The sequence below is a fragment of the Rattus norvegicus genome, chromosome 1 (assembly GCF_021556685.1).
Source record: "Rattus norvegicus strain SHRSP/BbbUtx chromosome 1, alternate assembly SHRSP_T2T, whole genome shotgun sequence".
NCBI lineage: Eukaryota > Metazoa > Chordata > Mammalia > Rodentia > Muridae > Rattus > Rattus norvegicus.
The window spans coordinates 272525135-272551991 of NC_141534.1; the positions used below are offsets into that span (position 1 = coordinate 272525135).

General features: G+C 41.1%; 1 protein-coding gene across 2 annotated transcripts in view; it reads right to left on the reverse strand.

The window, feature by feature from the left end:
* Positions 1–9463, reverse strand: part of Rab11fip2 (RAB11 family interacting protein 2) — a 37155-nt gene extending 27692 nt beyond the window's left edge. Inside the window, exons 1-3 of one of the 2 annotated variants that reach the window (XM_087552386.1) lie at positions 8479–9463; positions 2747–3189; positions 1369–1837 (exon numbers count right to left, since the gene is read on the reverse strand). In XM_087552386.1, coding sequence (XP_087408512.1) covers positions 1369–1837; positions 2747–3189; positions 8479–8831 — 1265 coding nt within the window. In that variant the 5' untranslated portion in view covers positions 8832–9463. The remainder of the gene's footprint in view (positions 1–1368; positions 1838–2746; positions 3190–8478) is intronic. The other variant, NM_001107447.2, reaches the window with a different exon arrangement.
* Between the last annotated feature and the right edge of the window lie 17394 nt (positions 9464–26857).

The window sequence follows — 26857 nt, forward strand, 5'->3', positions numbered from 1 at the left end:
TTTAAAACATAGCTTAGAAGATGTATATTCAAGAGTGGGCCTTGCATACATGAGGGAGAGGCCCAAGAGAAAGGCAGACCCAAGTGGCTGTTAGTGCTTCATCTTCTATTTGTACTGGGATAGAACAAAAAGCCCCACTTTTAAAGAAAACTATACACAATACATCAAAAGGGACAGAGGTCACCTGCCCCTTACCCAGAACTTGTGGGACCCGAAGTGCTTCAGTTTGGTTTTAGAACTTTAGAGTATCTGCATTGACTCTCCATGCAAAAAGATCAAATCTGGAATATTCCAAATCTGAAACTCAGAGTTCTGTCCATGATGAACGCATTAACAGTGACACTATACTTCTATATAAAAGTGGATCAGGTTTCCAGTCAGGGGTGCTCAGCCTGAAGCAGTGACCATCTATTGGTGCCCTATTTGGTGTGGCTTTGTACTGTGTGCTTTATGTGTTACTTATCCTCACTAAATCCCACAAACTATGTATTATTTTATTTGCCTCAAAGATATAGATGCTAAGGTCTAGAGAGGTCGCAGTGCTCCGCAGCCAGAAGATCTGTATATTATACATCACAACAGGAATAAAGCCTTCCATTCTATGGCTAACACGGAGCCTCTACTGTGTTCCTCCACAATGACTTAAACTTTCAAGGTCATCTTCATCTTTGCTTGAGGTGCCTCATGCAGGCCTCCATCACTCACATCTGCAGAACCTCTGACTCTAATGCTGTGACATTATACAGAACAGTATACAACAGTATCTGCAACAGTATACAGAAAACTCAATGTTCACCAGCTGATTGTGCCCATAGTTACTTATCACCCAGGCTCTGGCTAAGGCACACACAGTACCCCTGAAGGTCACTGAATTCCAGAAAACATCAATGAATAAAAGCTATTCCTGATCAGCCATTTAATAAGGACAGCTAACATCTATTAAGACAACATTAGTACTTCAGCATTTGTTAAAGAACACCACGCTGACTACTACTGGCTTGCTGATGCTCTCCTGGCAGCCCGTGATTTAATCCCTGGGAAGCACCTAGAAACATATTTCTGGCTTGAATTCATACCTATAGTCTATTCACTCTCACTGGGTCTCATCAAGCACCATGCTGTTTTCTCCAAGAGCTACAACGGGTTTCTGGCTCTCGTAGGTTAGAGCAAACTAGGGTAAAGAGGAAGAAGCCTTCACCCTTCCAAGGTAAAATATTCAATTCCAAGGACACATGCAAACAACAATGCTTAGATCTATGATGAATTGTTTTTTTAAAGGTAAAAATAAATAAGTAAATAAAAGGAATACTTATTACTTTCAAGTACAAGGTTCCCCAAATAGCACATGCTCCTCCTTGGTGACCTTACCTTGAAGATGGCATTATAGTTGAAGCCCTGAATTTTGCTGTAAACGGGTTGGTTGACTCATATTCAAAATAGTCCTGCCGGTTTTCATTAAAAGCACTAGGTGATTTCAAGTCACATGGGCTATCAGATCCCCCATTGTTCAGCTTGTCAGATCTCCTGCTATCTCTCTTCCCAGTCACTCTTTCAAAGAGGCTCACCTTCTCCCTTTTCTCTCTCTTACTTTCTTTCCTGACTTCAATTGGTTTTGAAAATAAATTCGTGCTGCTGTCCCATGGCTCACTGCTTTCTTCAAATGGATTCTTCTTCCTTGGCAGTGTTGCAAATTTTTGGGGTAATGAAGCAGTCACATTTGTAAATGGGTCACTCTGTCTTCCAAAACAGTGTTCACCTTCATCCACAATGCTGCCAGGTTGGTTCAATTTAGAAGTATCAAAGCTTAGTGTTCGTCTGTGTGGAGACTTGAGACTTCCTACAAACATTTTTTCCCATTAGTAGGTGATAGGTGACATATGCTATTACACTATCTGACACATTCTGCTGCTTCAGAATGAGAGCAATTAACTAAAGATATTAACCCTCAAAATAATCAAAACAATCTTAAAATTAGGTAAGGGCTATTATGAAGTAGGGTGCTAATAATAGTATATTTTTAGACAATTATATTACTATCTTCCTTGGCTCAGAAACTATCAAATGAGAAAAGTATAAAATGGAACCAAAGGACCTGCTCTCACGATCATGCTGAAAAGTCTAAAACTTTTCTATCATTAGAATCCAATTTAGTTTCCTTGGACATTTTTTCTGGGAACACTTGGATGGAATGGAATATATGCTGCAGGATTTTTTTTTCCTTTTTGTTGTGTATGTAGATATTTGTGGAGGCCAGAGGTCAAGCAACACTGGCATTCCTCAGGAACTACCCATCTTGTCTTTTGAGACAGAAACTCTAAGTGGTATGGAATTTGCCAAGTAGTTTTGGCTATCTGGCCAGGGAGCCAGGGGGGACCCACCTGTCTCTACCTCCTCCACTCCTGCTTTCCTAATGTTCATCTGGGGCATCTATGGAACTCAGGTCCTCATGCTCTCAAGGCAAGCATTTTGCCAACCAATCCCTGCTGCAAGCTTTTGAAATGGAGAAATGACAGCAGGAAAAAAAGAGACCAGGCCTTGAAAGAAGACTAGGATTCATTTCACTACCACATACAGTAAAAATACAGATACAAGCAAGCTTGCCTTCAGTCAATGTATCAATTAGGAGTTGGGAGGTACTTAAACAATCAATGACTAGCTTTAGAAACATTACTTTTCATTTTCTGTCTTTAGAAGTTACACTATATAAAATAGGAGAGAGGAAGAAAGGAAATGAGGCACCACTTACCACTTTCTGGAACAACTCCAAAGGAATTTATCTGGTGACTGAGAAGATGTGTTGGGCCTACAGTGCTAGACTTCAGCTTCTCAGAAGATAAGTGGGACCCAGTTAAATCAGACATCGAATGGGCAGAAGAGAGCCGCTGAGGACCCAGAAGAAAAGGCTTTTTTGGTTTGGATTTCATCTGCATTTCACCACTTGAAAACTCAGGATTGGCATCAGGCATGTGAGTGCTCGGAACGATGGCAGAGGACGTATCAGAAAACACCCCGTCGCTTTTCCTGCCTTTCATCTTATCTTTTAATTTTGCAAAAGGTGATCTCGTCTTGTCCTTCATTGACAAGTCAAACATGCTTGCTGTCATGTTGTTCCTCATAAATTGAATATTGACCTTTATCTCACCCCTGTTTTTTATTCTTTTTCCTTGTTTTGATTCTAATCTAAACCACCTTAAAGAGAAGAAAAGAAGTTGGTTGTAACAAAGGATGGCAGCAGCAACATTGTTATATCCAAGCGGCCCTCCAGTAACGTGACCACACATCTGCCTGGAAACTGAATGAAAACCAGGCAGCTACAGGTCTCTAGCTTTACTCACTGTTTAAAAAGAAAACAAATCAAGCAAACAAATGGTCTAGTTTCTACAGAGTGACACACAACACTGGTGTGAGTTTTGAAAACTATGGAAAGCATTTTAGATAAACTTTCCCCTCATAATTCAAAAATCATCATCAAAAATTCTTATCAACAATAGCTAATTATGTTTCCATATGGGACAAGTGTTACTAATGGCCTAAGGACGTGCTTAACATTCAAAGACACTGAGCCAGAAAGTAATTCATCACTTCTAATTATTTCTGAGTACCATAAAATGACAAATAATGATGACATTTAAATAAAATATTTAGCCCCTACCCCAAAATATAATTTATATAAGTAGTAAAAGAATTTTATTATTTTATTAATTTTATTAATGGGGATGGTACATAGTTTGTTAAATAAGCAGCATTACTTACATTTATATAAAACAAATCTAACCCTTTTCCTGAATAAAATATGTAAAATGAGTAAAATGTAAGAAGTGATAGACAATAAATCTTGTGAAGTTTTCAAAGAATAAAAAGCTCAAATAATTCCTGCCAGAAAGCTATTGACTATGAAATAAAAAGGACGTTACAGACAAAACCAGACCCCAGCTTTCAGGCACCTCTTGCATCATGCTGCCAATTTTCAAGTGAACTGTATAAGAAGCAGGGCTTGTTTGGGTGTTGCTTACAGTAGTTTTATCCACATGAAATTCTCCAGTCCATGGCATCACAGGTGGTCACTCTACAGGGCAAACAACCTGCCCTGCTGCATGCAGCCACAATGCCACATCCTTTGGGGATCTGAGCCCATTAGGCAGACTGCTGTTATTTAAATACAGGACTATTTAAAAGAGTTAGCTGCAGAGCAACTCTGACCAGATTTTATATCACTTCTTTTTCTTGTTGTTTGCCAACAGGGTAGCTAAAAGATGGCTGGATTTACTATACACTAAGCCAAAAATGGGCATACCAGAAGGACAGAAAGCTGATACCCAATCTATATCAGCTCCATGATGGTGGCATGTTTCCTTGATAAACTGAAATGATTCAATCAATGAAGACATATCACACTGATACCAAAACAAGCATTTTCTACAAGAAAATATTTTATGAAAGAATGTATATTTTATGACCCTAAACTAAGAAACGTTATACAATGATAACATCAAACAGGATTCGGAGTATGAAATGACAGCAATGAACTGTGGAATGGAGAACATCAAACAATACAAACATGAGCTCTCAGAACAGCTACAAATGGTGCAAAGCTACATAGCCCAGGTTCGACTTTGGGTTTCTGGAAAACAGAGCTAATTTCAGTGGCCTGAGAGACACTTCTGATGGGGGACACCTGAGAAATACTCAAAAGTCTCACGATACCTGGAAAATGAGCAAAGGCTCTCTGTGCAAAGTACACACTCACCCAACAGGCAACAACAAAAACGTGACAGAGACTTTATCACAGCTTGATAAAAGCCAATTTGAGGAAAGTATATCAATGGTTCCCAAAATGGAAGGGGGTGAAGATGGCCAAAACTCAGTATCTGAAATAAGAACACATGAATTGTATCTTACTTTGGTGATGGAGAAACTGAGGCAAGGAGAAGGACAAACCATTTCCCCAAGGCAGATGGAAGCCAATGAGAAAAACATCTCGAGCTGATGGAAAACATCTGCAGGAAAATACCAACTCGTCCTTACTTATGAAGCACATGTGTTAATAAGGTGAGCCACATGGCTGCCACACAGTACAGAACTCTGTATTTAACCAGAGAGCACGTGTGTGTGTGTGTGTGTGTGTGTGTGTGTGTGTGTGTGTGTGTGTGTGTGTGTGAAGGGGGGAGACATAGACACAGAAAGAGACACAGAGACAGACAGAGAGACAGAGACAGACAGAGAGACAGAGACAGACAGAGAAAGAGAGCCCCTTGAGGACAGATTGCTTTACACTAAAAATTCACTTTTTTATTTCTAAGCCATCTTCATAAATCAACAAGATTCAGTTCCACACATGAGTGCTTTATAGCATTTTAGTTTTAGTAGGAAACTCTAAACACCTCTGCAAGCTTTAAAGAATAAAGCAACACTGTATTTTAATCCAAGTGTAAAAAATATTAATTTTCCTCCCCTCCCCAACAACAAGCAAACAAAACAACAACAAGCAAAACAAAATCCTGCAAAGAACTCTGATAAACAAATTGATTTATAGGGTAGCCTGACAAGTAACTTTAGCTGTTCTGTTTTGAAAGCGATCTTAATGAGAACTTCAAGAATCCTGAAATAGTGTTTGTTTTCCCAGGCTTCAAAGGGACAAATGAAGACACAGCACTTGGGAGTTGTTGGATTAATGCCGACTCTTTTCCACCTCTGGAGTGCTGTGCTGAAATCGTATATGGCTTCTGTTCAATTTTTAGTGGGCACAGGTCCATGTCCAAACTACCACACATGTGGGAGTGATTCCCAAGCAATTGGCACTGTGTGGTCAGAAATGGGACAAGCCTGGCAATAAGGAGGCCAGAGGCTAGGAGGCAGGTGCAAAGCGCGTGTGTACACACACACACACACACACACACACACACACACCCCTACATATATATGTGCAAGTCTCATCTAACTCTAGATTCTCTATTATTAATTTTTTGAGATCATTGAAACAAAGAGAGCATCACCTACTTGGATTGTTAAAAAAAAAATCAATGGATATTACATAACAGCATCAATGATTTTCCCATTCTATTATTAAACACTGTGTTATTTCCTTAAATCTCATGCCAGAACCAACCCAGACATCTATTAAAGAAGGCAAATGCAAAAGTTCTCTTTCTCCTCAAAGGATTTGGCTTGGGGCCTCCCCACCCCCTCTCCTTTAAAAAGAAATAATAAAATAATACACACACACACACACACACACACACACACACACACACACACACACATATATATATTCAGAGTAGAAAAATAGGTTAAAATAATAGTTTTAAGCACAATACTTTTCGCCTCTCATGACACAACTGGAAGACAAGATGTAAACACTTGTCGTTTTCACTGTCGGAAAGTACAAAGTGTCACACCCAGCAGTTTCGTGGGACATCTCAATCAGCTGGTAGCCTTCATCACTCATTCTACTTTTCCAAAAGGCACTTGGGAATATGCTGACAAGGGCTAGCAATGTGCAGAATATTAAATACCTTTCTTTTAATACACTAGTGGCTCAAGTCTGTCTCTTACTATGCCACATGTGCAGCTGGGCTGGAAAAGGAAGCTATTAAATATATTAAAAATCTAGAAATATTACCAATAAAGATACCTCATCAAATACGCAGTTCCCATTTAGTCGCCCGCACAAAACAGTAAGGGTTTAATAACATATGAAAATCTCTTTGTATGCAGTAACATCGCAAACCCTGTTGATAGCATTTCAAAGCATCTCCCCTCCAAAAGCTGTCCTTGATTTTATAGACAGACTACACTGTTAAAGAGTATTGTTCATGGTCTAGTTTATTGTAACTGCAAAGCTGCCAAAGACGGAAATAAAACAAGAAATTTTTAAAAGGCTACTTCTTTCTCAGGATCTTTGGATCTACACTTGGGCCTACTTAAATTTGGGAATTTACGTTCGAGGGGTCTGTGGTATATTACCATTAATATTAAAAGTACTTTTTAAAGCACAGTAAGAAATTTGAAACTGTACATGCTTGAAAGCTCACAGTCAAAACACTTTAAAGGTATACACTGAGTCACTTCAAAGTGACAATTTGGGGCAAATTATTTGGTTACTATTGATTTTTCATTTTAACGCTGATGAAGAACTCCTCGGAAGAAAGAACATGCTATTTGTTAAATATTAGGAAATTTAAAAATCATTAAATATACAACTTAAACTTTCTCCCCCCTCAACTGAATATTTACCTATTTTTTTCTTGTTGCATTTCTAGTGTTTTATCTTACATAAACTAAATCTTAGGTAAAGACTTTATTCAAAACAAAACAAAAATAATTCCTATTAAATGAAGTTTTCTGGCAGGCTTTAAAAGGGAAAAAAGAGAAAAGATCATTATACTTAAAAGAAATTAATGTGAACTTAAAATTATCATGGAAAGTGCTCTAAAGGGTAGGTAGATAAACATCCATCAGGACTGCGTTTTGCTTTTTTTTTTTTTTTTTTTTTAAGCTACTTGGGAAGAGGGACACCCTCTGATGAGTTCCCCCAACCCTCTTTTCATAAACTCCAGCCATCTCCAGGAGCCTTCAGGCCCACTATAAGCTATGTATGTAAGGTGAAGCCTGGACAGGCATGTAAGCTAAAGGGCAGGACAGGAGGTCTGCCTTTCCAAACTTGCTACTTGTTTCAACTTAGGACATAATATCCTAGTGTTGGTTTGCATCCTGATTTCTTAAATTAAGTATATCTAACTTGGGCTTGAAAGTTCTATTTCAAAAGCCATGTTTTCATCAAAGAAGTCATTAAATCACTGCATCACAAGACTGTAATCACTGTCTCCAATCTTACACCAGTTAATTCCGTCTAAACACAACAGCTTTGCTGAACTGATTCTTCAGTAAACAATAGCTCCACTATGCTGCAAATTCAAAGGAAAAATGTCAGTGGGTTCAAGACTGAAGATGTCTGTGCAGACTTCCAAAACTTTTCTTTTAACAACTTTCTCCCTATCAAGAAGTACTGACCCTGAAAACTGGTGGAGCAAAAATAAAGGCCAACTGTTTCCAATGCTGAAATACGGTTCTAAAATTAGAAACTTATCTTTTGACAGCCTTTATTAGTAATTTACCTTTTAACAGTGCTCAACAAACATAAACCTAATGGTACACATATATTTAATTTTCTGGTTTTCCAGTTCATGCTCTAGGCCTCTAATAAAAAGTATTAATATCCAATGCAAAATATTCCACTGTTTAAGAGCCCTTTACCTCACACAGAAATGGGGCGGGGGGGGGGGGACTGGTTCACTAATCACTCCATTAAAAAAAAATTCAGAGCAAAGGCTATTTTCACTTCAAAGTCATGCAAAGAGAAGTGCTTAAAACTGGATCCTATTTCAACCCCAAAGACCAATGCCTCGAATATACTGTTCAAGTACAGTAAATCCATGTATCTTTAAGTACCCAAAATTCAAAATAAATTATGTAACTTACTCTGTTTTCCTTCTTTGTTTGTCCTCAAAGATGTCATTGAGATTGATTGCCACCTGCCCTAAAAACTTATCCAGTCCCACCAGGGACCTGTGCATCACTATAAGAAAAAGAATGTATTTCTCCGGATTACCCTGCATGAGCAACCCAGGCAGCTCAAAAGAGGCCTCCTCCTTCCAGACCGGCTCCAGGGTTTTCTCCGCTACAGATGTAGAATACTTCTCTTTGCCCAACTGAATTATGGTGTATGTGTCATTGGTGCCACTTTTGCCTTTTGGCTTCAGATCTTTAGCTTGGAGCACTGTGACCTGCACGTGGGTTGGAAACCACTTTTGGGCTTGCTCAGACAGCATCATTCTGGGGCTTTTTTTGTTTTGTTTTGTTTTTCGGTTTTGTTTTTTCTTTTTGTTTTTGTTTTTCTCTGAGCAGAGTTCAGAAGCACAGGCAGCGCCCCTCCCGCGGGGAGAGCCCCGTACACTGATCACTGCATCCTTAAGGGCACTTCAGCGAGCTGGGGAGTCAGGGCTGCCCCGAGGTCCCTAAGGGCTGATGTCAAGAGGACCGGCCCGGTGGCCGCCGCCGCTGCGGGGGTCCCTTTCTTCCGTAGAAGCACAGGGGCCCACATCACCTCCGCGCCGTCCGGGCCTCCGCGCGCAGCCCCGCGCCTCGCGTCGCCGCCGTGCCGGGGCCTGTGCCCCTACGGCCCGGCCTCAGCCCCGCGCGGCCCGGCTCCTCCTCCGACCCGGCTGATACGAACCGTCGGCAGCCGCCGGGCCTGGCTCCCACCGCCCGCGCGGCCTCGCCTCGCCTCGGCTCCTCCCCCGAGAGTGGCGCAGGCCTGGGAAAGCGGGTCGGAAGCGGCCGTCCTGGACCGACGCCGGAGGGACGCGGGGCGCGGGCGGCAAACTGAGACCGGCGGCGGCACCAGGCGAGGCCTGGACAGCGACCCGCGGCTCCTAGCGCCGGGCGCGCGGCGGCCGCGCCACTTCCGGGTTGGCCGTCTCCATGTTGAGCGGGACTGCGCGAGGGGCGGGGCCGGGCGGGGTTGGGGGTCAGCGCCTCCCTGGTTGCCGTGACGACGGGGCGCGCGGTGCGGCACGCGGAGGCTGGGGTGCGCGCGCTGGACGGTGGGTGCTGAGGTTCCAGCCTGTCGGTTACTGCGCTCTGAGGACGTGAGAACCCGCGGAGGCCGACAGGGGGTTCTGGGAGGTGGCCCTGGGCCCTGAACACAACGCCCGCACTTGGGGGAGAATCGGTTTCCATCTTGGAAGACAGGAATCTGCCCCAGCTGTGTGTTCAGTCCTGACTAGGCGCTGGTGTCCTTAAATGGTGGTAGAGCACTTAGCTCTTCTTGAGAGGCAATTCTTCCTCCATTCTCCATGTCTTGAAGAGGAAACCTTCAACTGACTAAAGGGACCTCCTCCTGAGCACAGACCAAAAGCGAAGGACTCAGATTTCAAATCTACCCTTGCTTAATAAAGATCCTAGACGCTTTGGGATGGCGTCAGAGACCTGGTTCTGACCCCGTGCCTGCCGCCATAATTCTATGGAACTATTTAGTCATCTTTCCCTTCCTAATTTGTGTGTATGGCGTCCAAGTCAAAAGCGTTCCCTGAGTGCTGTCAAGTGCTCAGGAAACCAAACCACAACTTCATGGCTAGAGAGGACACGAGCTCTATGTCTCCCTTTTCCCGCTCTACTTTATTTCCATCCATGTCTTCCTAGAAAAATTCTTAAGTTCTTTGAACTACCTGCCAGTATATCCAACCTGTGGCCAACAATAGCTATGAGTGGGGCCAAATGTAATTATTATGAGAGTATTTAACTGCATTGTGCTTTTCTTCAGGGAGAACTTTGTAGACAGATGACAGCTCTTGAAGCAATGTCCAAAGATTAGACATCCCTGAAGGACTTCAGGGATACTAGGCATTAAGCAGACATGCTAACCAATCTGTTGACTAAATGCTTTTCTCCCTTTATGGGACTAATTTTGAGAATAAATATGATAGATAGGAATGTGCTTTATCCAACTTAAAACAGCCATAAACTATAAGGTATTGTGTTTATTGTTTTAGAGCAAGTTTTAAAACTTCTGTTATACAAGCTGAGTTTCCATCCCTGGGAGACAGTGTTTGAAAAGGCCATGTGTGCAAAGCAGAAAAAAATCATCACACTGCTTGCATAGCATCTGGATCCCAGAGTGGGCAGTTGTCAACTTTAAAGAAAAATATTTTCAGGGATCTGTAAAGAGTATATTGGAGCAGTCAATGGTGGAATTTCACCAGTATCTCTAGAGAGAAATAATTTGACACCTGAAACTTGTAGAAAAACAAAATAAGTGTTTTGAAATCCAATTTAAGCATGGTTTTATAAAATGCAGTTCAAAGGTTTCACGTTTCTGTTAGAGGTTGTAATTGAACAATAGGCAATTATAATAATGGATTGTGTTTTTAAAAGCTTCCAGTGTTTGGTAAGCCTTATTAATGGTCATAAGCTTGTTTACAAGTATCATTCACTCATCGTTGAAGTACAGCCATTTCCGGGGTGGAAGTTGGCTATAGCACTCCACAGCAATGAAATAACAGGCTCCAACACAAACCAGAAAATGCCGTAAACGCAAGAACTACAACTGAGATCGCCAGCCTCTCTTTTACCACACCTAAATGTGAGTTTTCTTAAAACCTAGCCAGAGCCAAATTGTCTAATATTACTGTGTAGCAAGATAGGAAATCATGACATAATAGTTTTAAGTCGGAATAAGAAAATAGCATCTTCTTGCTCATGGGAAGCAAATGAACATAAAAACTATAAGAGCCAAAGAAAGTCTAGAATTGCATTGTGAAAGAAGTAATTTCCTAGAGTGATTATTTTTTATTGCATCTCTACATTCAGAATATAAAGGCATTGTCAGCTAAGCCAAGAATATGGTCAGCTCATATGAAAAATTATTATAAAAGACCCGAAATCAAAATGCTCTACTAAAGTGTTTTGTAAGTTTTAAAAAAGTTTTTAGTACTTTTCAAGTGTGTATATAGTCATTTTTAAAGTTAGAAAGATCACAAGTGATTACAGACAACCCCAAAATTGAAGTACTACTTATTTTTAATTTTTTTTGTTATTAGTAATGGTGTGTCCAGAAATCTTGAGTGCAAATCTAAAAACAAGCCATTGGGGTATGTTGAGAATTCTAATTTTATACTGTAGGCACTTGCTGCAGTGAGAAAAAGTCAACCAGTCACCATTATCCACCACATGCACAGCTCACCAGATCCCACAGATGAAAACAGCAGGCACTGCACCTCTCAGGACAGCCCCACAAGGGGGTTCATTCCTAGCACATTGGAAGGCTTTTCCACTGAACATCTGAATCTCTAAGCCCACATCTCATGGATCTCCTGTAGGACAATTGTGAGCTCTCGTTGTTTAAATATCCCATTGGGTCCAGCGCGTTAATGCTTCAGCATGCATTATGTAATGGGTAGTGTGTTAATTGTTTTCCAGATGGAGATGGAGAAGCCAAAGAGAAGCAAAACCCTTCTCAGGGGTATTATTAAAACCTTCTAACTTCACATACAGACCCTCACTGCATACGCCTACACACCTGCATACACACACACACGCCTACACACAGGCACACACACTACACACACACACATTGCACACACATGCATACACAAGCACATACATACACACACAGGAACACACACTACACACACTGCACACACATGCACACACACACTGCACACACACACACACACTGCACACACACATGCATACACAAGCACGCGCACACACACTTTAAGTAAAAAATGATTTGTCACATTGAAGTCTAATAGCAAGGACTAGCGTTGAGGATTCGAGAGGTTGTTTTGTTTCATTTTCATCACTGGGCTGATTAATCGCTCTTGTGGAGCTGTGAGGTCTCAGTCTATGATACACAAGAAGCAATATGCTATGCAGTGTGCAAACCATGAGCCAGAAGCCTGGGTCTGACTCCCATGCTTGCATATTGCTGGCTATGTATCTTTAGGAAGGAAATTTCCTTCTTTGAGCCATCTGTAAAATCAGAGTCTGTCCTAACAAACACCAGGGCATCTCCCCCCAATCCTGATTCCAACTAGTCCAAATGTAGCACGAAGAAGCAAATTGCATTTTAATTACCTAATTGGGTACAGAAAATATACTAAGGCAAATTTCCTTTTTATGTAATTTATTAATGATGGACCCCCTAATTTGGAAGGAATAGAGACGTCTTTGTGTGTTTGTGTGTGTGTGTGTGTGTGTGTGTGTGTGTGTGTGTATTTCAAGATGTCCTATGTAGTCTCTCCCCAAATGAAAGCAATTAATGATCAGAGAAAGGAAGCAAATGTAAGTCTAACTAATTGGCCCTGCTTGAGGAAATCGACACCAACAGCCCAAGATTTGGAAGAAATTACACATAGGGCAAGGGCTTGAAAAGCCTTGAACTGTTCTCTTGTAGCCATCAGCATAACTTCTGTTATCGGCAGCTTCTTTGAACTATGAAGAGATGCTGGGGAGGGTAAGAATTTGTGGAGCAGAGCACACATTTGCACATAAGGACGTTTCATGTAAAAGATTTTCCATTTCTTGTTTATGGTCTCATATTATTATGTCAGACAACCTTTGTTCCCTCAACCAAATAGATGCATATGAATTCATATAACAGGAATGTATTTATGACAACTGGTGTATGGTATTGGATAAGATGAATAAACCCCATTTGATCTTTTGTCCTTCCAAGGAACATTTAAATTGTTTCCAATTTTCAGCTATCATAAACAATGGTTTGTAGATGTACAAATTGTCTCCTTATGAGCATGAACAGAGAGTGGGGGTTTTTGTAATAATACCTCCTTTTTTGAAGATATGTCATTTGGTTATTTAGCTATCGGATGGGGAAAACACCACAGCACACAAGTGGAGGTCGGAGGAAAGCTCACAAGAGCTGTTTCTCTTAGTCCACCACATGGGTCCCAGGGAATGAATTAGATCGTCTGTCTCATGGACAGACACCTTTGCCACCTTCACCTTCCTACCACACTTGCCCCTAATACCTCTTCTCTAATAATAATGAATCTTGCGAGTGACAATCAGAAAAGCCCACAGGGCAACATATCAGAAACCTGAGTCCTACTCCTCGTTCTACAAACACACAAGCTTAGACCTGGCAAACCGTCATCCACCTAGGCATCAAGAGCTCTTTCTAATCTCAAGATTCTCGAAGTCCTACTTGCTCAAAAGTAAGAATTGTCGTTTCTGAAAAACAGTGATTTCTTCTCTCTCTTCCAATCTCAGCTGTCTCATCATGACCCATCTTAAAGTGTTCAGTCTTCCAAGTGTTAACTCTCACATGGTTTACATAGAGATCAGCAATGACTGGAATCCTGGTTATTACTGAGCGATTATTATCAAAATAACTTTACCCCATTATCCTTGCTGGCAAGGTGACTCAGTGAGTAAAGCAGTTGCTGTGCAAGCTAGATAACCTGAGTGCAATCTCTGGAACCTACTAAAGATGACAGGGGAGAGCCAACTTCATAAAGTTGTCCTCTGGCCTCCACATGTACAGCACATAAGTGTATACACACACACACACACACACACACACACACACACACAAATTTGAAAATTTTGGTTCATTTGTCCTTGCGCTTTGTAAAAAAAATTTTTTTAAAGAGTTTTAGTGATCTGCATGAAATGTACAGTATTTCTAGACTCTGGACTAATCTGGAGAGCATTTAACTGTCAGACTACTCTCAAAAATAAATGACGATAACCCTACAGGTTGTGTCTGCATCTCTACTTACTGAATCTTTAAATGTATTTGTTGTATTTCATCTTATATTTCATGTTTATTATAAAAAGCTAGGGATGGGGAGATGTTATTTTGAGTGATAGGTCAAACTTATCGTGTCCCAAAGCCGGATTTTAAACCATCTCCTCTGAAGCAATTTTCAACTAAGCAGAACAGTGTCCTAGTCAACCTGAATGTTTGAAAACAAACATATTTTAGCTTAGGGGCATCAACTTGTCTTTTTACACGTTCTGAGTCAGGTCACCTTTGAAGCACCCACTAGTTATAATATAGGAAAGGATCATTGAAAACTTCAACGACAGTCATTTTGTAGCAATCAGAAGGATCACAGCCATCTGGATAGCCAGGATTAAGCCCAAGATTGTCTCCAGTGTTGTTCATTTCAAGATGTAACGGGACACTTGGAAAGCGGGCTCTCCATGCCTTTTCAACAACTCTTGTACCTCAATTGGCTGCAAACATCACCTGAGCATCCTTGATGTGAAGCCGGGGCCTAACTCTGCTTTAGTGTGAGCACAGAGACAAAGATAAGTGACTGATTTGCAACCCATGGCATTCTTCAGAAAGCGGCAACCCACGGTGTTTGGCATCTGTAAATGGCAGAGAGACTGAAGGGTATTAATGGACATTATCTGTGGAAAAAGAGCCATCCAGGCCTTCACTAACCATTTCTGCTTATAGGACAAAAGAGGATGAAATGCTAACCAACCGTCTTTTGTAGAAAACTGTTGGGTTTTCATTCAGGAGATCAAAGCAGATCCACCACCTCAATCAGCATTAAACATTTGTTACAGGACTGAGAACAGTGCCAGATGGAAAAGTCTTTTACAAACAAAAAGAATTTATCAACTATGAAATTTTATCATGGTTCGAGTTTGTATCTATTAAGTATGTAAGCATTTGTATTCACACACTTCCTTCAAGCGTCAATGTTTGCTTAAAATGATACAGGTTGAACAGATTTAAAAGCAAGAAAATTCTAGTTTGCCTTCACTCAGACTATATCAAAGCCCACTCAATTTTATAAGGAAAGACACTAACAGAAGAAAAAAAAACGTAATTCAGTGGATATAGAGATAAATCCCTGTGATGAGCTGAAACTGATGTCTGTTGCAAAACCGAAGAAAACACTATAAAATGAGGCTAAATTTAAATTTATTCTGGGAGGGCAAATCCAGTGGCTTCTTGGAAACACATCCCTTAACAAGCTCATGCAGTTATAAGGTTGATAATGACTTGATAACAGCTTACGCCATTTATGCCTTTCTCATTCCTGGTAATTGGCAGTCTCTTGTGACCTTCTGGTTTCAGGCAAGTGCAAGGTGAGCTATGCTTAGAGCCTCAGAAAAGGAAAGGGTACGGAAAGTAGATGTGGACAAAAGAGTCAGTTCCCACTTTCCCACTTCACAGTAGACAATAAGAGAGGTAATGGCCAGAGTATATACAGGAAATAATGTGAAGGTCAAGGTGAAAGGACTGCAAACACTGCGTTCAGGTTGTACTTAACTGAGGGTGAGTTCAAGGCCAGTCTGGACTTCAATGAAAGATCTGGTCCTTAAAAAGGGGGTAGGGCAGAGAATGCAATGGATAAAATAAGCAGGTTAGACAAAGATTCCTCCGGCAGGGTACAGAGTGGACTGATAAGATAACTAGATAAAATTACCACAGAGAATGGGCAAACTGATAATAAGATTCCAGATAAATGTAGTCAGCAAAATGCAGAAGCTCATCCTATCTTGCTTTTCAGAAGGGGCCTTGAGAGTGAATCAAGGCTGTCCCACGTTCTCTTAAAGCAGCACAATAGTGACAGGGCAGCAGTTTAAAGGGAAAGGGGGCTCTGACAGAGGACAGAGGCATCCTGCTGAGCCTCCTACCAGAAAGCTGGAAATTGGAGGTGGTTGAAGCTTGGTAATCTGCAGTATCTGTATGGCCATATCAAGCTACCACAACCAGGACTGGAGGTGCCTAATAGTTGAAATGACCTTGCATTATCTGTATATCGAGGGGTTCCTCCAAAGCTGCCACAACCAAGGCCGGGGTGTCTAATTAGCACCAAAGACCTCTGTGCTATCTGTGTGATACAGACATGTCAGATTCTTCCCTAGGCCTTTTAGTTAATACAGGTAGCCTATTCCTAGAACCCATCTTCTTGGAAGAGATGACAAGTACTCTGAGCTGAGTTTCAATCTTGTTACACCTCTTTGTGCACTTGAGACTGCACTGCACCAGGAAACTATTTCCTAAATATGCGGTCAGTAAACCTCTGACATCAGACTTCCAAAGTCTGATCTAGCACTGACTAAGTCAGGCTGAACTGAGTTCTCCTTTCTTGCCTCTTTGTGAATCATTTCCCTGTGGGTCAAGGCACTTGCAAGGACCCCCCAGATTGGCATAATGGATCCTTGAGGCCAGGATCCAAAAGATTCACAGGGCACAAATCAAGGGGCAAAGACTATGACAGGATTCCTTTTATTTGTGGCTTCATCAGGATAGCAGTGGGAATGGCATTGCTTGGGCTTTTCCCTGGGCCCTCAACTTCAGCACAGACGTGAAGCTTAGTTTTTGTTCCCCAGAGGATAAAGAGGAGGAAAGTAAACATTTGTATTACTATTTATGATTTAAATACTAAATGATTAGATGTACCCTAACATGATAGGTCTCGGTGGGAATAAGAAACAGGATCGAGATAGGAATTATGTTGGCACATAGTAGGACAACAGTTACATATTCCTAACCCTAACCCTAACCTGAGTGTGCAACCTGAGCTCATATCACTGGATAAGAGATATCACATTATGAGCAACGTGGAGTGATGGCCAGAGATCAGGGGATTTTGGGGCTTTCCGTGTTGTCATAAAGTGGTCTCTTGTCCTATCCATTCCTGGTCGCAGGTCAGAACTAAATGTTACAAATGCATTACTAGAAATCTGAAGTGATAACATTAGTGAATTTTGTCCTGAGAACTACCTGCATGGAACTGAGTGGAATTCTACCAGCATAACAGAAAAATATCTAGGCTCTTGTTGGATTGCAGGTGTGGTGAGAAGTCGTGTATGGATGAGAACCCTTACAAAATTAGTACAACTTCTGAGTTCCTGTGATGGCAGTCCACTTCCTGAGGGAACCTCAGCACTCTCCCAGCCTCTGCTCTTTCGTTCTGATGGGTACAGAACTGTGTTCTGGAGGACAGGTTTATGTACATGGGCCCTGATTCTCATCACTCCCTGCCTCCCTCCTCCCTTCCCTCCCTCCCTCCTTCCCTCCCTCCCCTCAGCTGTTGGCAACTGTAGTTATCCTTTCTCTTTACCAATCTTCAAGGGTTTATTTCTCTGCTGGATCAGTCTCATTGATACAAATTATCCCCAATACTTAGGCTTATTTATTTAAGAGAGAGAGAGAGAGAGAGAGAGAGAGAGAGAGCGACACTGTCAGTAAAATGCTTGTAAACATGAAGCCATGAGTTCAGTCCTGGGAGCCACATTGAGCAAACAAAAGAAGCCAGACATAGTAGCTGTCACCTGTGATTCCAGTACTAGAGAGGTAGAGACCTGCTTATGTGGAACCCCGGGGATTCCTGGCCACCTACCTGTCTTCCTTGGCAAGCTCCAGCTCCAGGGCGGTGTGAAACTGTCTCAAAAAGAAAAGGAAGAAGGAACATCACTTGGAAAACCACACCTGTTCAGCATTGTTTTCTGACCTTTCGTGTGTACTTGGGCGCGCGCGCGCGCGCGCGCGCGCACACACACACACACACATGTGCACGCTCACAGGTACCCTTCCTCTGTAGCTACTTCTCTTAAGAACAAACGTTTCTGACAGACTCATCCATGCTTGCTGCTGCCCCATTCTCTCCGGATCATGCCCAGCCCAGCTTTTGTCTTCATCCTACATCTCTCTACCTATCACCAACACCCACGTTGGGTCCCCACCTGATTTGAGCCAATCATCCTCACTTTCCATCAATTGATAAAATTGGTGTTCATATTTGCAAACCAAAGGCACCACAGAAGTCCAAGGTTCAGAGAGGTGGTCCTCTGGTGCAATGTCTGGTGTGTTACTGCAACTCTGCAAACTAAGGAAGACAGACACTACTTTGCTGCACCCATTTGTGTACATTTTCAATTACACTTGAAATATGTTGCATGGTCATCCAGCGCACTCACCATTAAACTCCTTGGATTAAAAAATTGAATTTGTTGCATTTCTAAGAAAGCATGAGGAGCAAAGAGAACCCGAAAGTGACAGCTTCTACAAGAGACTCTAATTCTGCCTTTCCATCATAGAAGTTTGTGTCCTAGGACCTTTCTCTGATCTAGGTACGTATGTGAGAATCTCTTATTTTAAAGTACAGTGTATAATATAGTACATACCTGCTATATGTAATTTCCACACATTCACTGTATCACACAATTTTATAAATATTCCATAGGATGCTACTGTGTCATAATTCGTGAGTGTATCATATATAATTACATAATCTTTGTTATGTTTTGTATAGGCTATGCATAATTAACACATATGTATATAATTAGAGGTTCTTTAGCTGCAGGAACCAGATAATTATGGCAACTAATTTGTTTAGAATGGTTTCATTATATTGATATAAGTGGAGTAAAATCAGACATGAGAAATTTCACGGTTGCTTAAGCCAAATTGCAAATCCTGAGCTGGAGTGCGGGGATCTCAACAGCAAGGTCCCATGGATGCATAGACGGCCCACTCTTGATGCAGCTCAGGCTCATCTCCGCCTGCCACCTGGAGCCTCCTCTCCGCCTCACAGCTCTCTGCTGTTTCTGACCTGTACCTCGTCTTGATAATCATCAGATCCTTCAGCATTGACTTTTGGCTTTCAGCTTCACCCACGGCTGAGAGGGAGTTTCATGAGCCCAGCTCTCTTACTTGGGGTGGGCCATCCTAATCGCTCTGATTCTGTGGCCGTGTCTGGGTAGAACTGGGACACTGAGCTAGCAGAGACGCTGATTTCCCCGGCCGAGTTGGGGTGGAAAGGGGAGCCAGTTCTTCTGCTGCACTGTTGGCAGGCAGATGCTTTGATTGATAAATATACAAAACACATTAAAACACAGACTTCTAAGACTTTCAGTGTGGTTCAAATTTCAGGGTCAAGCTTCATTTAGGAACAAAAATGCACTCCCCTTCTCTGCTTAAGTGAAATAGAGTTCAGACTATGGTGCATTCTCAACGCCATTGAAGTTTACAGAAGAAACAAAGTTTACTCCAAGTATTTAGATTCCTGCTAGTAGATTTCCTCTGCTCAACTGTTGGACAAATGTTAACTTTGCAAATTTTAAACCTTAATGTTCTCTAGTGAAGTGAAGTGAACTTTCTCTCTTTCTTTCATTCTTTCTTTTCTTTCTTTCTCTCTCTCTCTCTTTCTTTCTTTTAAAATCACCTTCCAGCCTTGGTATCCATTTAAAAAATTTTTTAAAGTGAACTTGCATTTGGAATTTCTGGATTCTTCCGTTTGTCATGCAAATATTCAGTTCTGTTCTTTTTATGATAATACAGAATAAAGTAGTTTCTCATAGTAACCTTGTAAATCACTTACTTTCTATCGCATGCAGCTGGTTTTGTTATGACAATGATTTTCTGTGAGTCTACACTGCTGCACATATAAACGCCAGCACGGTCATCCTCTACCTGGAATTTCTATGCAATTATTGTTTGCCTCCAAATAATAAGATAATTCAGGAATACAGAAACTTATTGTAATACATTCCTTTTTAATATGTAGCTATAGTGAGAGGGGATCTAAATTTCTAAAAAACGACATCCCATCTCTTTTTGTTATATAGACTAAGAGTTTTCATCTTGCTAGAAACTCAGAGTCAAAATCAAAACCAGCTGAGGTAGTTACTCGGGTGCCTTCCTTCAGCTCATTCAAAAGAATATGGGATGAACGGTAAGAATTAAATAAACCACAAATTATTTTGGAGTATCTGGTTTGTATTATAAATAAATTTTTTACTGCTGGTTAGTTTTTTTTCAAAAATATTGCCTGTATTTTTGATATTCATTCTTATGATCTAATGTAAACTGCGTCCTACCAGTTTAGTGCACTGTTGGTTCGTGATTACATTTTTTTCATTACAGTCAGATGCTATAAATATTTTTCACTCTGCCCTTTGTATCCCTCCCAATATGGCTATGGTCTTTAAGATGTGTCACTGAAAGTGTTAAGAGAAATTACCCCCATTCATGCTGGCATATATAAACTTCCCACCTTAAACGGTATCTAACCAAATCAATAGTTAAGCATCTCCTTTTTTAAAGCACTGACTTAAAAAACATAAAAAGGCAACAACAACCAAAAAAAATGTCAACACAGAGAGTGATCTCTAGTTACACCATTTCATTCCTTATTGGTCTTGACTTGAACTTTGAAAGATGTGATGATAAATTATATTAGTTCATCATTTAGTAAATTTACAATTGGTTAGCTCTTTGTTGTGATATATAAACACAGACTTGGGTGTGGCTGGCTCTGAGGTAAAGCACTTACCTACCATGTATAAGACCCTGAACTTGATCCCCAGCACTGCAAAAATAAAAGCATAAAGTACATATCCTTGTTGAACTTTCTTATATATTTAAAAACAGCACACTATACAATAGCATGAAATTAACATTCTTATTAAAAAGTATTGTTAGCCACATTGTATACTACTCATAAGAGAAAGAATGAAAATGACCAGTTACTTAACATATGATTTGTATTTTAGTGGTGCTTCTCATTCACACTACAATGTTGTGGTAGACTACTCAGTGGTCCCTCAAGCTCCATAAAGAAGCGAGCATAGTTTATAGGAGGAAGCAGAATATGAGTCTTACATCAAGGAAGGGGTTTGAATGCAAAGACTGATGGAGAGGTTGAGACTCTAGGAGTCAAACATCATTTGCAGCTGAGAGTTATATCCACCAGCAACAGGAGGACCTCATGTTGTTGGATGTAAGACATAGCCAGCCAGCCAGAGCAGCAATGTGACACAGCAATGTGTCACACTGTTATCAAAGAGGATCCATTATTATTATTATTATTATTATTATTATTATTATTATTATTATTAGCAATAAAAATGTCTTCTGAAGAGATGAGTATCTCAAACAGCAAGCCTGTTTAAGAAAACTCACATGTCCATGATGAGCTAAGGTTGTATGAGTGCTTTGAGGAGGTTATAAAAATACTTTAGTGGAGTCTCAAAATTGGGGGGATTTGGAAAGGGATTGGGGCAGAGGCTGGTGACTTCAGAGTGGGTATTACAAGGCAGAGTCAGTAGGTGAGACTAGGCCCAAGGGATAAGTACAAATCAGGACTAAGGTCTTGAAGTAGACCCTTTGAACGAACAAGTTGCCAGGCAATGAACTAGTAGTTTGTTGGATCAGTGGATCGTCTAGGACACATCTTTACTAGTTAGTCATTCCTAAAGCCAACTCTTTTCTGAACTAAGTGGCCCAGTTTCTTTGCTTGTTCTGGTCTCACTGTATCTGAACATACAGGGAGAAGAGTAAAGTATTCCTAGTCCCCGAGTTGCTTAAACGGGGAGACAAAACATTATGAAGGCTTTAACTGTGTTCCCTCCAAAGGTTTCCAGAAGTAACAAGCAGACAAAAACAAAAGCCTTGGTATGTTGGTATTCCCAGTTTACTGGAGCTTTGAAGTAAGTGAATTTTATCATATCATTTTCCTCATCTGGAATGGGATACTGACAGGGGAAAAGACAAACAAATAAACAAAACAAAATGACAGTAACAACAACATCAACAACAACAAACCCTAACTCATCCCAAGGTTACAAAATTAATGAGTGGAGGAGATGGAGTTCAAACAGGGGTCTAAGTCAAGATGAGATATTTGTAGCCCTCTGACAGCTGTATTGGTATTTTGCCATGCTATTATCCTGATACAAGGAACTATCTAAATAACCTAAAAAAAAAGTTACTTTTCTTAGCAGAGTTTAAAACAAGAGTGTCTTTTGCCAGGCCACATGTTTGTATTTAGTTACATACTATCTTGATGAGTCTGTATTTCTACCTCTTCTCTGGGAAGCATTGGGAGGACGGAAGTGTTTCTTACACTTTCAGTACAACTTCAAACTCAATGCTGCATTGAGATGTGCTATTTACAGCTTGCCTCTCCAATTCTTCCATGCTGGTTTTACTATTTTAGACCTAGTGGCTGTGCCAAATATTTGTTGTGAGGAATAAGCAAATATTTCCCAAAATGTTCTCGCAAGCACATTACCACTGCAAACAGACTTTTCATTGGCAAGCTTTTCTGTGCAAGTCTTCGCCAAAGGGGGAAGAGAGGATTATGGTTTTTCATCTGCCTCAGAGACACAGAGAGGTCTCCAGAGCCATCTGTAAAACAAAGATCAACTAGCATTTTAATTCCCCAAACCTAGGGTACGTTTTGCCTTCTAAATGTTAATCAAAGACCCTTAAAAGTTTTCAGATCCTTATCTTATGGTACTAAAACAATATCATAGGATGGTGAGCATGGCTCACCTATATCTTTAAAAGATACAATCTTATACCACAGAAAGTAGAGCTGAGTGAAAGACAGGGCAGGGTATTTAGTTGCCTGAGAACATTCTCATTAACTCCAGTTTGTCACCATTTCCTTCCTTGACCTTCCTCCCCTCCACAGACCATCTCTATACCAATCTTCTTCAAGACTTTAGGGTGCCCACAAAGAAACACGCACAATCCTTCATCTGGATGAAAATGTTCGTAATGGGGGCCCCTTTTGCAGAGTTTTTTTTTTTTGTTTGTTTGTTTGTTTGTTTTTGTGAGGGCAGCATTCGCTTTGATGGCACTACCATCATTTTGGTTAGAACGGCTTGCTCTCTGTAAGATGCTGAGTTGTTGCAAAATGGAAGAAATGAACCCAAGGTCACTGGGAATTACTGAGTGTTTTCCATGGTTTGTGTTGAAGATTAGTAAGACAAAGACAAATATGGACTCCATGGCTACCATTCCGAGGCTGCTGGTGGGTGAGCTGTCTGTCTTCTCAGGAGAAAGGCAGTGGTGCAATTAGACCCTAACCATTTATATTTTATCAGAACTGAAGCAATTCCTTGAGTTGTTCAGCAAACAGCTTTAATTATTTCATTCTTTTTTTTCTGAATGGATACTGTATCCAAACAATTTAGAAAGTATCTAACATTATATAAGGATACCTGCAAACCTCTGCAACAGAGGGAGACTTCTTCAGTCCTGTGCTGAGTGAGGCACATGCCCTCATTTCTGAGAGGAGATCTTCTGAATCCTGACTCCCTCCACACCCCCATAGCTCCTTTTTGTTGTCCCCTCCCCCTTTCGAGACAGGGCCTCTTTCATTTTTGAAACCCATATGCAGTTAAGGGTGCCCTTGAACCTTTCACCTGCTGGGAAATTACAAATGTGCATCAATGTGTTTTATTTCATGCTGAGGAGTGGACCCTGAGCCTTACCCATGCTAGTAGGCAAGCACTCAGCCGGCTGGGCACACACCTAGCCCTCTTTGGTGCCTCTTTCTCTTTATTCATTTATTACTATTGTATGTGTGTGTGCACATGATGTCTGAGTGTGGGCATGTGTGCCATGGCCCACAAGCGACCAACTCTATGGAGTCTGTTCTTTCCTTCCACCTTTGCCTGGGTTCTGGGAGTTGAACATGTGCAGCAAACCTTTATCCACTGAGTCATCTTGAAGGCCATTTCCTGATTTTTCTCTTCTCCACTTACCCGGTACTTCCCATGTGAGCTTCCTGTACTGATGCTCCAGATCGAGATGCTCTGAATTATGCAGCCAAAATCTATTTTTATCCCAGGACACTTTCTAGTGATACCTGTAAAATTATGACACCTCTTCTTGACATGTTTAACTCCTTGGAAGTTTGTTTCCAAGCCTTTTTTAAAAAAAATTAACAAACTAAAATTATTAGCCCTAGATGAGTCTGGAGAAGTAAGATCATGTCAAACTTGTTACCGCAATGTGTCCTGGGGTTGGGTAAATTTATTACAACCCTTTTCCAGGTAAGATGGGCCAAAGGAAAACGTTCTGCAGAGAAAACAACCGCTTGCCATGTGGTGGCTGGTCAAGAACATACACCCCCACAAGAAACAATGTCACTCATCCCCACTTCCCTTAGCTTTTATCTCTGTTTGGTTTACAGGCAGAGTCGGCCTCCAGCTTGATAACAGTCCTTGCCCTTGCCTAGTGACCCAGCTTTCTGGCATCATGTCCCTGTTGCATGCCTGCTCAGTACCCAGTCTCTCTCTTTGTCTTCTTGCTGTGACCTTGAAGTATTAACCTCATTAACTCCAGCTACACAGACCTTTGGCAGAGACCACTGGTACCCCTCAGGCACGAGGCTGCCTCCCCTGATTCTGACTACTGCCGGCCTGGTCTAGCTAACAGGGAACAGACACCTTCACTTGCTTGCGTCTTCCCTCGGGGAGCCAGTGTGGAGTTCAAGTAGGTTAAAGCATTACATTTGTAAATTTGTGAAGGATCAGGTTGTGAAAAGAAGGGCAACTCTTGTTCTCCGAGACTTTATTAGGCAGTAAATGCAATGTGATACATTTATAGGAGAGAAGACCCGGATCTTCTGAACTTCATTGAGCCTGAAAGATGGGTTTTATTTCATAGAGTTTATGGAACGAATGACTACTGCGTTGGTATGCTTTTACAAGACTCTATGCCGATTCAAAGTAATCATAAACTAAAAATGAGCAAGTAGTACCTTCAGGTCAAAGGTATAATTTATATACACATTTGCCCAATCAAATGTGAGGTCCAGACAGAGCCACGTGTTTTTAATTTTCAGCTTAATATTTAAGTTTTTACGCTGCCTCTTTTTTAAACATAAAAGAAGTATAATTGTGGGTTTTGTTTTTTGTTTTGTTTTGTTTAGAAAATGCTGTGTTGCTGTCCACAAAGTTAGTATCAAAAAAAACCACACCAGTCGCACCAGCAAATACTCCTGACCCATCGAGTGACATAAGGTAGCATTAAATAAATCAGAATGGGAGAGCAGACTCCTTACAGTGAGGAAAACAGAGCCACTGGCATCTTTCCTAGAAGGAAACTGAACATGGACAGGGCAGACCTTCTGTGTGCTGCTTAGTCCTAAGCACGGGTCTCCTGGTTCTTTTTATACAGTAGACTTTAAAAAGAAACACTCTGAGAGGAGAAGGTAGAAAGCTAGGTCTAGAATGAGAAGCAGTGTAAATGACTGAGGACAAATAGAAAGTGAATTGAGCAGGGGTGGAGAAATGCTACAGCTTTGACTTTCTTATATACATTTATCACCAGCCAGGTAACTGACCCAGAATTTGCAAGAAAAGACATTACATTTAGGGTGTTTTGTTTTTAAATATTCATTTAAAAAGTGTGTGTGCATGTGTGTACGTGCATGTGTGTACATTTGTAGGTGTACATGCTTCTCTCTCACTCCCCCATTTATTTCTCTGTATATGCATGTATGCATGTGTGTGCATGTCTCTCTCTCTGCGAGTGTATGTGTGCGTGTGTGTGCATGCCTGTGCGTGTGCAGACACTAACGTCAGCCCACTCCTGTGGAGGTCAGAGCAGAGTATCAGGTAAGGATGTTCCCTTCTCCCACTTTGTTTTGGGCAGTATCTCTCTGTTGCTCACTGATGTTTATGTCAGGCTGGCTGGCCATCCACCTGTCTGGGATGCCTCTGTATTTAATGCCTACCTTACCATAGGAATGCTGGCTACCACCTCTAGCTTCTTATGGGTTCTGGGGATTTGAACTGAGATTCTTAATGCACTGAGACATCTCTCCAGCCTCTGATTTCTGTTGTTGTTCAAATGACAAAGAAAAAGTGGTGGTACTTCATTCACGTGCAGTGTGCATCTCCCATGAATGGGAACCAAAGAAGGTCATTCAATACATAACAGATCAATCTGACCCTCTCCCCCTCATTCTCCCCTCCTCCTCCTCCTCTTCCTCCTCTTTCTCTTCCTCCTGCTCCTCTTCTTCATCTTCTTTCCAAAGCTGAGTAGTTGATGCTATCACGTCTCAGTCTTTTTCATATATATGTTCATGTGCCCACAGGTCTTGTTTACAGAAAGATCACAGTTTACCCATTGTTCACCTTCTGCTCGTTGCGTCTCCAAGATTTTTAAGCAAGTGCTCAAAAGACAGCTTCATGTGTTTTATTGGCTCACAGAATTTCAAGGCCCTCACATGTCATATTTAAATTCTCCATTCGAGTTCACCGAAGATCTTTTCAGAGTTTCATTGCTATAAAAATGTTACTCTCTGATTGTATGTTATTTTGAAGGGAAAGGGAGAGGGTTTCATTTTCCTAGAAATGGGATTGCTGGGTCAAATAGAAAGTATTTAAAAGGCACTTTAGATTTTGTGAAACTTCAAGATTTTCCTTGAAGCTTGTTTATCTTTTCTTTTTTTTTCTAACATAAAAGTTTTTTTAGTAAAATATAAATCATGAAAGAAAAGAGAGTCAGTTGTACTTTCTCAAGAAGAAAGTGTTATCCTCCCTACCCCCACCCCCA